At 35.0% G+C, this 12,925-nt stretch overlaps 1 protein-coding gene and 1 long non-coding RNA gene across 3 annotated transcripts; one reads left to right on the top strand and one right to left on the bottom strand.

Moving 5' to 3' along the window:
* Window positions 1–1,189: 1,189 nt before the first annotated feature.
* LOC128015177 (cysteine and glycine-rich protein 1-like) lies at window positions 1,190–4,750 on the top strand. Its single transcript, XM_052598853.1, has 6 exons — window positions 1,190–1,332; window positions 1,750–1,859; window positions 3,094–3,262; window positions 3,339–3,468; window positions 3,792–3,885; window positions 4,454–4,750. Exons 2-6 carry the CDS (start codon window positions 1,751–1,753, stop codon window positions 4,528–4,530), a joined length of 579 nt encoding a protein of 192 aa, XP_052454813.1. The 5' UTR covers window positions 1,190–1,332; window position 1,750; the 3' UTR covers window positions 4,531–4,750.
* Window positions 4,751–7,296: 2,546 nt separating this feature from the next.
* On the bottom strand, window positions 7,297–10,243 carry LOC128016016 (uncharacterized). Of its 2 annotated transcripts, XR_008184051.1 has the most exons (4): window positions 9,977–10,243; window positions 9,273–9,338; window positions 8,555–8,671; window positions 7,297–7,756 (listed from the first exon to the last, which is right to left on the bottom strand). It is a non-coding gene; the product is annotated as an uncharacterized LOC128016016 (long non-coding RNA). The 2 variants fall into 2 exon arrangements; XR_008184050.1 differs by having other exon boundaries at window positions 9,273–10,243.
* Window positions 10,244–12,925: the final 2,682 nt, after the last annotated feature.

The raw sequence follows: 12,925 nt of genomic DNA, 5'->3' as shown, positions 1-12,925 counted from the left end.
AAAACCTTCCTGTCCAGGACTGCTGTTTCTCCAATGGTGGATTAATGCATTGGTCACACACTCATGCAGATGTCCGGAGGAGAGAGAGGTATATAAAAGGCTTCTGTGTAACACACACAAGTGAAGCAGAGCTTAAGACTTTCTCAAGGCTAGGGATCAGTTTTCAACACCCTCTTTGCATCGACAATCGAAGGAAGCCATTGGATCGGATGAATCCGTGTCATAAGAACAGCACCATCTCTTGGCAGAGACAGAAGATGTGTGCTGCTGTGAACATGCAACACATAAGAAACTGGAGTTAAATTAGTGTCACATTTATAAAGAGGAATGTGGTACCATGGTAAAACATTGATACTTTACAGTTTGATTACCATCTGCATTTCATGGTAATGTACTGCTACTGTAAGATTATTTTGCATGAATAGTACCACACTATCATGCTTCTTCTTTGTCATTATGATTTGCCCACGTCTGTCATGACAAATCCAGACAAATGTCCAACTAACTAACAAACCTTTATCTTTTATCTTAACTAATCTGCTTCATTTCTTAACCATCTAACTAAGTACTAGCTAACTAACTTTATTTCATTACTTTCTAATCTGCTTCATGTCCCATCTTATCTGATTTCTTAAAATCTCACTTAAACTAACCACTGTAACTAGGTTTAACTAACACCGCTTTATTTTCTAACTAACTAACTAACTAACTAACTAGTTTTATTTCTAATATTATTTCTTAACTAATCAGTAGTTCATTTCCACAAAGCAGCAAGTGTAGTCACAAGTTTTGTCGTTACCAGTAGAGTTTAGCAGAACTTGTGATCATAGTTGGCTAACAATGATTCTTTAAAAGCTTTAATCTGCTCGATCTACTTTTAAATAGATGCTTTATTTCTTAACCAGCTAACTAACTAACTAACTAGCTGACCATCTTCTGCTTCTCATTTCCTTATGAGATCTGGGTTTTGGGATCCAGCAGCAGAGGAGGATGAGGGACTGAAGTGTTCCTAACACCGTTTAAGGTTAAAACACTTGTACAAACATTTAATGGGTCACTACAACACTGCATGTCTTCCTGAAAGCATTACAATTCTGAAAAGATCAGACATCATTAGAAAAGAAAACTGTCAAATAGTGATTTAAATACAGGCGGATAGGTTAAAAAATAGTCTCTCTCTCTCTCTCTCTCTCTCTTCCTTTGTCACGTTCTGCATCTGTTTTCCCTCCCTCTCCTCATCTCTTCATCTGTCTCATCCTCTCTGGACTCATTTGAGGACTCAGACTCTCCAGGACTCTCCGTGATCTTCTACCAGACGAACTATCACCGCAGGTAAGAGCTTTAAACTATTACTCTCCATAAAATAAAGTTTATGTAACAGTAGGAAAGACAGAATGCTTGTGTATTGACCCTTTATCCTGGTTTGATATCAGACTTACAGTCTATATGGAGTATATAACACTTTACAATAAAGTTTCCAGATTCTTCCATGACTTCCAAAAACCAGTATGTTGCCATTTGGATTATTTAAAAACAATGGCAATGACAAATGATGCTTTATCATGTCAGAATTTAGTGATGAAGAAAACTGATAAATTAAAACACATAAAACCCACAACAGAAATGACAAAAAATATTGTGCGTATACAATGCAATAAGGCGCATTTGTGAAGTATCTGTGCATGTTTTAATGTCTGTTTCTGTCTGGCTGTAATTTCTCCATGTTTTCATGTCTTTTAATGCTGTCAGGATGCCGCTGGGAGGAGGAAACAAGTGTGGCTGCTGTAAGAAGACGGTGTATTTCGCAGAGGAGGTTCAGTGTGAAGGACAAAGCTTCCACAAGTCCTGCTTTCTGTGCAGTAAGTCACACACACACACACACACACACACACACACACACACACACACACAGCTAACCTGAGACCTGCTGTTATATATATATATATAATGGAAATATATAGTATAATGTTTTTGAACAAAACTGACAGCTGTGAATGCGATAGCATGACACCAACCCGAAGAACATTTTTATTTCATTATAGAGTTTGTTCTGGTTCGGGCACAAATCTCCACAAATGCCATGGATTTCATTTATAAAAATAATAATAATAATAATAATTGTTTGATTTGTTAATTGCATCAGTGTTATTCTTGTATTATTGAAATACTATTAAAGTTTAAAAAGTTTAAGTTATAGTAGTACATCAAGTTAAACTAAGTTTACCTTTTTTATATTATTTATTTATTTTCATCTAACAATTTTTAATGGTTTTATTTAACTATAATTACCCGGAAATATACAAATGAATCATTCATAGTTTGCGCCTCTGAACTAAGGACAAAGGTTTTATTTGATTTTATTTTTTATTCATATTTTGTTATAATTTATATAAGTTATAAGTCTATTTATTTTGAATTATTTTAGTAAATCAAGTAATAACTGTTGGATCATTAATAATAGTTTGCGCTTCTGAACTAATGAGAAAAGTCCTCAGAGAAGAAAGCTGGCATGAGTTTGTATAAAAGTCAGAGCAGTGAGTAAATCTTTCCTGTTTAACAGCGAGTCTATATTAGGTGTTGTACATCCCAGTGAATTCGTCTGCCTTTTATGGCTGTGCATCTTCTGCATCTGACTGCAGATCTGTGGAACAGATGAATGTTTATGTGTAAATGACTCTCACAGACACATTTACATAGTACATTAGCAAACAGTATGGACAGTGTATATGTTTAGGGTTGTGTTTTAATATCTCCGTTTTTTTTTTTTTTTTCTTCAGATCTTTCTCCGGAGAAAAAGTACTCAGTTGCATTCACTAATCTAGAGTTTCAGACGAGATCTCAACTGAGTCTCAAACTGTGCTCAGATTTGTAGAGACACCAGTGTTTGCATCAATTTATATATATTAGAGAGAGAGAGAGAGAGAGAGAGAATAGAGTATATAGAACAGACTTCAGGGGAAAAATGGGAGCACACTAAATCACTTGGGGGTGCAAGGCCCCTGAATGGCCCCCTTTGGCACCGACATTTATGCAAATTGTCAAATGCATAATAACAGTGTCTTGATCATGAATGTAGGTCTGTGTTAACTGCAGTGGTGTGCAGAAAGAACCTGGACAGCACAACAGTAGCTGTGCATCAGGACGAGATCTACTGCAAGTCCTGCTACGGCAAGAAATACGGGCCAAAAGGCTACGGCTTTGGTGGAGGAGCGGGAACGCTTAGCATGGACACGGGCGAAGCTCTGGGAATCAAACCGGCCGGGTTAGTAGCATGTTTTCATTTTCATTGTGTCTTTACCAGTGTGCATTAAAGTAGCCGTTCTCTATCTTTCACACAGACAAACATCCCATCGTCTGACCAACAACCCCAACCCGTCAAAGTTTGCTCAGAAGCTCGGCGGTTCAGAGGTTTGCCCTCGCTGTGGAAACGCCGTGTATGCGGCAGAGAAGGTGGTTGGAGGAGGAAACGTGAGTTGCTTTTTCTTGATGCAGTCACTTTGCCTGGATTTAACGCCTAACCAAACTGGTTAACACAACTTTGAATTAATTTAGAGAAAAGGCTTAATTGTTTTGGCTTGGCTGCCAAAGTAGTCTTAACGTAAACATAAAAACTCTATGTCCTAACTCGCCCTCATATGAAAGCCAAATAATGCTGCAAACTGACAAAATCTCTACTAATCCTAACATGTCTGATGTTTTATGTACAGTCAGCCAGCATGAAATGACAAAAAAAAACAAAAAAAAACACTGACAACTATGACATTTCGGGCCTTACTTTTCTCCTCTTTCAGTCTTGGCATAAGAGCTGCTTCAGATGCGCAAAGTGTGGAAAGAGTCTGGAGTCCACAACTCTAGCAGATAAAGATGGAGAGATTTACTGTAAAGGTCAGTATCAAATATCATGCATACAGGAGTATTTATTCGATATTAAGATACTGAGGATTTGTTCAGAAATAAACAGAAATATAAACAATTCATATTAATGTTAAATCATATTCTTTATTTCATATTTATATTATTTATATTTTCTAATAATATTTATATAATAACAAAATATTTAAATTTATAGTCATAATAATATTATTTATTTAATGTACTGATATTTATAGAATTTTTAGTTCTAATAACTCCATTATTATTTACATTTAATATATATAATTATTTATATTTCTAATAACATGAACATGCATTTATATTTTTAGTATTTATATTTACAATAACATTATTTTATTGAATATTTATAATTATTTACATATTATTTAAATTTCTATAACAGCATATTTAAAACGATATTCATAATTATGTTCTTTATTTAATCTTTATTTATATTTCTAGAATTTATATTTATAAAAGCATTATTTATTTTATTAGTTATATTTAATATTCACAGTATTTATATTTATAATAACATTATTTTTTTATTTCTATTTCTACTCATATTTTATTTCTACAGGGTGCTATGCTAAGAGCTTTGGACCGAAGGGCTTTGGCTTTGGTCAGGGAGCTGGCGCTCTGGCTCACGCTCAATAGAAATACAGTGAAATACAGTAGAAATACAGACTTCGGTGAACCTAGAAGGACAGATTGGTCACTTTCATGAAAAACATGTTTGGTAAATGTTAAAAACACAAGTGCCCAGTTTGGTGCTCAATATGTACTAGATTTAATAAACAGTTTTATTGTGAAATGCAAAATATTATTTTCAACTGACATTTTTGCAATAATAAATTTTTTCCTTTTTTTATGTTTACTGGGATTTATTATTTTTTAGGATTTTCTTTGACTGGGCTGTGCCATGCATTGTGGTATAACAACTAAGAATGCAATTTTAATTTGAACAAACATGAGTCACAAATGTTTGTAAACAGATGAAAACACTCTCAGATGACTGGCTTGTTTTGTCCATGACATCACACACACACACACACACACACACATCAAAAACACAAGTGTGATGAGAACAAAGCGTGTTTATGTCTTTGAGCCTGTCACAGGCCTGATCTAATGAGACCACTGACTCACAGAGAAGCCTAAAGATATCACAGAGACCGTAATGCTGTCATCTAGAGTCTAAAGACTAACAAAATCTGAATTAAACAATGAAAACGAATAAACAAAACTGTTCTCAGAGCAGCTGCTGGAGGAAACAAATTTCCACAGATGGCTTTTCCCACCATCATCAAAAAACAAGCTATGTTAAGAATACAATAGTGTACTTCTACTGCCAAGTTTATGCCTAAATAGTGTGTGAATCAAGATGAATTCTGCAGGAATGCACAATATGCAGCAATGAACATTTCAAATAGAAGTATGTTTTTGAGTCAATTTTGACTCAATTTAGTTATTTTTGGGGTGTTTACTACAACATACACATATAATTTAATGTAAAAAATGTCATCTTTTGGCTGTGTGATTTAGTAATGAGTCAAAAAGGTGTGAATTGAGCTGAATCAAATATTAAACACAACCACTATTTCTCACTGAAGAAGCATAAATCTATCCCCAGATGGCGCCAAATTTTATTCTGGTGAAAACAAATTAATAAATTAATAATTCATAAAATTCTATATGTTCAGCTGAAATTTTGCTGAAAAGTCATCAAAGAGCCAATAATACATATTAAACACACACGTAATTTTTTGAAGCATTTCATATTTCAAAAAAGGTGTTCTTCTGAAATCAGTATCAACATCTTGCCCTGTATATGTGACAAAAAATAAATCACAAACACAAGCACATATAAAATGATGCTAAATCCTCTCACACCAACGTTCAGTATCAACAGCAGCTCTAAATACGGTCCGGTCACGACTGGCATGCAGTATCTATAATCCTGGGTTTCCACATCAGCCAAGAACCAAATCCAGCAGAGCTCTTCATGAGAGTAAACAGGACACGAGTTACCCGCAGACTGACCCTTCTAGGGCTCTCTACAGCTAGTAACGTTGCAGATGACACTAGCAAGCCGTTTAGACACAATAACAGCTTCTGAGTCATAGTATAAAAGCTGAATGATGGAAGACACCCCATATAATGTCTCTCAGAAAGCCTGTAAATGATGCATGATATGCAGATAAGAGAAAGCATTGCTAAAATACACACCCACACAAACAAAATCCAGCCAAGAAACAGCATCGTGCAAATGCTTTCTGCAACCAGAGAGAGTCTGGTAACTTGGTGACAGAGACAAAAACAACACTCTAAAAATGGCTGGGTTAAAAATAACCCAATTGGCAACCCAGCGCTGGGTAAATATTGGACAGAACACGTGCTGGGTTAAAGTAACCCAACATGCTGGTTTACACATTTTAACCCAGCATGCTGGGTTATTGAGAAAACCCAAGTTAGAGTCAGTTTTACCATTTGTGGGTTTGCATTTTTATGATTCTGGGTTATTCTTGCTGGGTTATTCTCATAATTTTACTTTTGCTTAACAAAGCAATCATGGATTAATAAATAATGAAGAATACAGGTAATTTAGACTGTTAAAAAATAATTTTAATGCCATCTCACATTCAAAAATTTGTACCAATGACAAACAATATGGAATTTTTCCTTTTTTTTTTTGTTTCCAGCAAATGCAAAATAAATAAATAAAATAAAAATCACAGAATTACAGTTGCAATAAATAAGAAAATTATTTCTGAGTGACCTGTCTAGCTGTTTAACTATTGCATTTTGACATGTTTAGCTATTTAAATACACAGTGAAATGACATTGACAATTAACATTCTTTAAATTTAAATGTAAAATTATTTAAAGATGTCCTTAAATTTATATCAAGTATATAAAGACTCATATGTAGGTAGATGTGCACTGCTTAGGGTAGTTCAACATATAGTTCACCCAAAAATGAAAATTCTGTCATTTATTACTCAACTTCATGTCGTTACAAACCTGTAAGACCTTCGTTCATCTTCAGAACACAAATTGAAATTCGAGAGGTTTCAGACCAGGGTGAATAATTAATGACAATTTTCATTTTTGGGTGTACTATTGTCAAACACTTAAGCTCTGAAGCAAAGATCTACACCTGAGAGCAGTGTACTCTGCTATAGAGCCTGTCAACGGAAGGACAATTTTCAAAAGGAAATGAGATAAAGACACATTGTGACATAATCCAAACACAATTGCAAATATTGAATAAAAACACTGTTTCAAAAACACAGAACAAAAATTACTGTTTCAGTTTCAAAGTCCCTTTGCAGCTGTATTTTCCATGTATTATGAGTAATAATCCTGTCATATTGATCAAATACTGCATCATAGCAGCTTTACAATATTAAAAGGAAAATAGTGTGTAATAATGTGAAGGGATAACAGTAAACACTCAGTTTTCAGTTAAAGTCAGTTCATCATTGATTCAGTGATGTATCGTCCCTCTGTGCGATCAAGTCGATGATATCGCTTGATCTTAATGGTCCCCAACTTAGGAAAACCAAGGAACCGAAACTCCATCGGTGACAGAATGGAGAAAAAACCTTGGAAGAAACCAGGCTCAGTTGGGGGGCCAGTTCTCCTCTGACCAGACGAAACCAGTCGTTCAATTCCAGGCTGCAGCAAAGTCAGATTGTGCAGAAGAATCATCTGTTTCCTGTGGTCTTGTCCTGGTGGTCCTCTGAGTCTTTACAGAGGATCTGTATCTGGGGCTTTAGTTGTCCTGGTCTCCACTGTCTTTCAGGGCAGTAGAGGTCCTTTCTAGGTGCTGATCCACCATCTGATCTGGATACATACTGGATCTGGTGGCTACGGTGACCTCAGAATAAGAGAGAAACAGACTAATGTTAGCATAGATGCAACATAAGAACAAGTACATGAGGTAATTACCATGTCTGTTTTTTCACTGTGTCGCACGTTACCTGTCAAAACTCAAATGGAATCGCAATTACTTTAGCATCTGAATTTCCAATGATTCACATTGAAAACTGTCAATTTTGCCAGAGGTGGGACCATACTATGGAGAGTGTTTGTATTGGGAGGTGATGTCACTCAAAGACAATTGTGCCGAAATGCTTTGAACAATGGAGGTTAAGGCACTACTAAAGGATGCGTGTTAAAGAACAGACAGATGCGTGTTAAAGAACAGAGATGCGTGTTAAAGAACAGACAGTGCAACCCGGATCTCCTAATATTCTTTGCACCTTACACAATAAATAATTCTGTCATTTTTACCCCAAATGCAGCTACTATAGCCTGCTAACTGTTAGAGCCACATGGTACTATTGGTCAATATTCACCATTAAACTTTTCACCTGAGGAATAAAATATAGGGTAAGATGCAAATAGGTAAATCGGAGTAGAACTGCAATGTTGTTTTGCTGATGTGCAGCAGAGTACAAACAGTGAGAGATTTGGGGTAAAAACTACAGAATATATCCCAATAAAAAACACGCCCCATAGTATAGTCCCACGCTTGACACAAATTGACAGCTTTCTGTGTAAGGCTTTTCAATTGCATTCGGACTATGTCACAATGTATGCGTCCACATGTGGAAAACTGCAATTAAATATACAATTTGCAATTCCTTTTGAAAATTGTCCAGAATATCCTTACCTGTCCATTGATTATGATCAATGCCTGAGAGATCTGCTGGCATTTTTAAATCGCCACAACAATTGTATGGGGTTTTGTGGACTCTGCTCGGTTAAGGAATTCCATGTTTGTTCCAACCTTTAGAATAAAGTAAAAAAAAAAAAAAAAAAAAAAAATGGTTTTAATAACAGTGAATCAGTTCAATTAACTGTGTGAAGTTCATCATGAAATTGAGTCCATCATGTTTATGAGTTAAATTCACCTATGAGTTGGTCTTCAGAAGCAGAATATGCTCTAGTGATTGGCTGAAAGTTGTGCTTTCAAACTGTCTAATCAATGGGATGTTCCAGTCATTATAAATCACAGTTTTATGTTAATATCCTGGCTTTATCAAACACTGACAGTCGCTGGCACAGTAAGGGAGATCACACTGAAAGCGCTCAAAGACATTTCTATGACAAGTCACGCAGGTACTGGGTTACTCCGCAGCTTTAAAACAGTCCATATATAAACACTTATAGGTGTACCAAAGTGATAAGGACAAGTCAAAAACACGATCTGTATGTTTATGATGTTTACGCTCATAAATAATGTACATTCTTAACACAAAGTTACTAAGTGCAGCTTTAACTATAGCACGAAATAAAAATATATGTGCGTTTAAGTTACGTGAGGGTTAACGTTAGTTGATTATAACAGACAAGCAATTATGTAAAATGTATAATAAACATGAACTTACCGTTAGACGCCTCAATAAGGCTGCACTCGACGAGTTTTTCTCTCACAAATGTATCCATGTGCTTTTCTGACAGGAAAAAACAACATTTTGAGTTATAACTTGTATGTAAAAAGACTTTATAAACCACAAAAGCATAAAATCACCTCACTAACGCGGCCTACCACACTCGCTGTGCATCCGCGCACTTTGAAATGCCCTGAGACGTCGATTATTTTCCGGGAATCACTTTGTTAGACTGAACCGGTTTATTTGAACTGGATCGTCGGTTCTCTTAGACCTGCGGTCCGACTATATTGCACGTAATTTGTATGATTTACATGTCGATATGGACAACTGCATGCGTTTACATTAGAGCAGAATGTCGTATTCACTTTTTGAACTCATTTGACTCACTTAAATGTCAAATTCGCTTTCCAGTGTCAGAAACTACTTTTTCCTCTATTTTCACAGTTATTCGCATATTTCAGCCATCCGTCACTGTCTGAAACTTAATAAAAACTGTATTAATATGTCGTCTCAGATATCTTAACATGATTATTCGAGTCACGTAACGTAGGTTGGCCGTTTGAGGTGAACAGTTCATCATTTAACGTAAATAATGTTGGCCTGTAACTGTTAGACGTTTAACAGTATTGTTTGCGCAAAAAAAGTTATAATTCTGCCAATTTAAAATAATTATTAAAGAAAAAATTAAATAAACTTACCTTAAAACAGTTGAAAGCCGTGGCTTTGCCCCGTTGTTCTTCCAAAGTGACAGTTGGGGAGCGATTTAAACATCTTCAAGGCGCGTTAAATAACCCAGCGCTGGCCTGAAACAACCCAGCGACGCAACCCAGCAGGTTTAACCCAACACCTGGTAAATTGAAACTACCCAAAAGTGTTTAAAAAGAAATAAAATAACCCAACAAAATGACCCAACATACTCAACCCAACATTTTGGGTTAAAAAATAACCCAGCCGTTTTTAGAGTGAAGGAAGAATGCAAATTCAGAGATTATTTTATCACTTCTAATGAAAATCTATCTGGCAAGACACTCTATTTTGAAAGTACAGACTTTATCTAAAGCAGCTAATCTCTGTGACTATGACACCTTAAGACTTTACATAACTGCTAAGTACATCTAGAGAAAGCTAGCAAAAACTAAGCCCAGATGAAAGCATTGCACGCATGCATTTTTAAGTCAACACATCAAAATAGCTTTTAGTATCTCACAACAGCAGAGTGGCGGTATCAGCTGCCTAACAGCTCTATGTTTAGCCAAGTATGGCAAACTTTACATACCTGTCATTATCTCTCATGGAGAATAGTGTTGTCTACAGTTAATATTTGAATCACACGTAGGGTCAAACACAGAGCATGGTTCCACTGAGGAAACATACAGCTAATCAATGTGTCAGAAAAAATAAATAATAATAATAATCTCACAAATATCTCATCCTTTTCCATTGTGTACAAAATGATTATATAAATGCAAAAAAATAATTATAGAAAAGAGAAAAACTGATCATCACAAGGAAAGTTGAACTGTTAAACCAAGTAAATTGTTACTGGTAAAACAAACTTATGAGAGATAATATTCATCTTATGCAAAGCTTAAAGGAAGACTTTAATGCTCAGATGTTGTCGTTTTTTATAGCTTATGAGACTTCATTTAAATCTCAGTATATTTATTATAAAATTTCAGATGTTTCTTCTTAAATTCCAATAGAAAAACAAAAACCAACGAGATCAGTAGTTATCATACAGTATGCTTGCTGCTATAAAAGTAATATAGATTGAAGATAATTAAACTTTAGGAGAATTTAACGAGAAATGTTTGAAATACTTTGGGCTGCAGACTTTGGATTCTTGGTTAATTTTCCCAGGAGAAACATCTCAGAAGCAGCAGATTTAATGGGTTTAAAATTATTATCTAAATGCAAAAATTATTATATAAAAACGGAAACACATATTTTTAATTAAATGTGTTACTTGCCATTTCTTTGTAATTACTTGTGAAATTTACTTGCAATTTCGGAGTGAAAATTTTGAAAATGTTCACTAAGAAATTGCTTCTACATTTCACAAATAATTACAAAAAAGGTAAGTAACATTGAAATAAAACATAAAGCTTTGAATTATAAATACTGAAATGGTATTTTCTTACAAAACATACTCCAATAATTTTTTTCACATTAACTTATTAAAAAAAAACAATTACAGTGTAGAGGCTCTTTCTCTAGAAACAGCAGAACTAATGTACATAAAATGATCTTATAAATGCTAAAATAATATAAAAGGCAAAAACTGAAACCCATGAAGTGAATTCATCCCTAAAGCAAATTGCTAATGATAATCAGACAGATAATGTTCATCTTCTTCAATGAAAAATAACCGATGGAAGATCTCTTTCAAAACCTATGGATTACTAGATACTTTTACTCAGGAGAAGATTTGCTCTCACAGACAATATACATACTGTATTAAGCAACTTTATTGTGGACATTTTAAAAAGATCAATGGAAATTTCTTTAAATGAAAATGTTTTATCTCTTAGAAAGCTAAATTAGGTTGTATCATGAGGAGCCCCAGTCCAAAGCAGTCTGATGGGCTGATAAGTGCCCCACAAGGCCTATCAACAACAGCCCTGGATAAAAGCTTTGTGTGCGTGTGTGTGCGTGTGTGTGTGTGTGTGTGTGCTAATAATATCATCCAGTTACAGACAGAGGATGAACAAATAAAAAAGAGAGGCATTGTTCTAGAGCATCATTTCTCTATCCATCTGAGCACCACAAGGTAAGTTCATTCACATGCTTCCCTTTTAAGGAGAGTTAGCTTGCATTACAACTTACTAAAATATATATATAAAGAAGAATAAATCTGAATATTGCATGGACATTTCCTCCTCGGTGTCTGTACATATTGCCAAACATGTAGCCAAATATACAATATTACCGTAATCAAATGTATTGGTTCAAGAAAGTGTCTTTGTAAAACCAAACTGATCAAATTATTTTGGGAGACGTCAATATCTGTGGTGAATATTACTTTTGTAAAAGAAACGTAACTTCAGACGTATGTATTTTATTTACAAAAGTGTGTTATAATATTAGATAATGATTTATAATCTTTCTCCGGCTCTCCAATCACTTTGATTTTATCCCTCAGATAATTAAATTATGAAATGAAATTTTTATGAACCTGATTCAAAACATTTACTTTTGGCTTTCCAATACTGAAATGCATAAAACATTGATTTAAATTGCATAATACTATTTAAACAAAAGGATTGTAAAAACATTAGGCTACTTTGGAAACTCCCTTTGGCGTTCAGTTAAATAAACCAGTTAAATATCCAGTTCCAGATTTATTATTATATGCATCCATTTTATTTTACTTAGTTTTTGTAAGTGCGCTAGACCGGTTTAGCAGAAACTTGGGCCGGGTAAATGCCTCTAAAGCTATGGTGCAGGTCTATTTATGCTGCACTGCAAGTGAATATGAGCTGGAGAAAGCTGGGATTGTTATCTGTGTGGCATAGTTAGCTACCATGCCAAAATCACCACGCCACCATAGGCATCTGCCAACACCTTGTTTCCTATGGGACACTTCATCTGTGTGCGCAACACTGACAGGACTTTGAAGTGGTTAACAAATGCAGAACAGATGCCAA

Source organism: Carassius gibelio, chromosome A6 (genome assembly GCF_023724105.1).
Source record: "Carassius gibelio isolate Cgi1373 ecotype wild population from Czech Republic chromosome A6, carGib1.2-hapl.c, whole genome shotgun sequence".
In the NCBI taxonomy this organism is placed as follows: domain Eukaryota; kingdom Metazoa; phylum Chordata; class Actinopteri; order Cypriniformes; family Cyprinidae; genus Carassius; species Carassius gibelio.
This window is presented reverse-complemented; position numbering and strand designations above follow the sequence as displayed.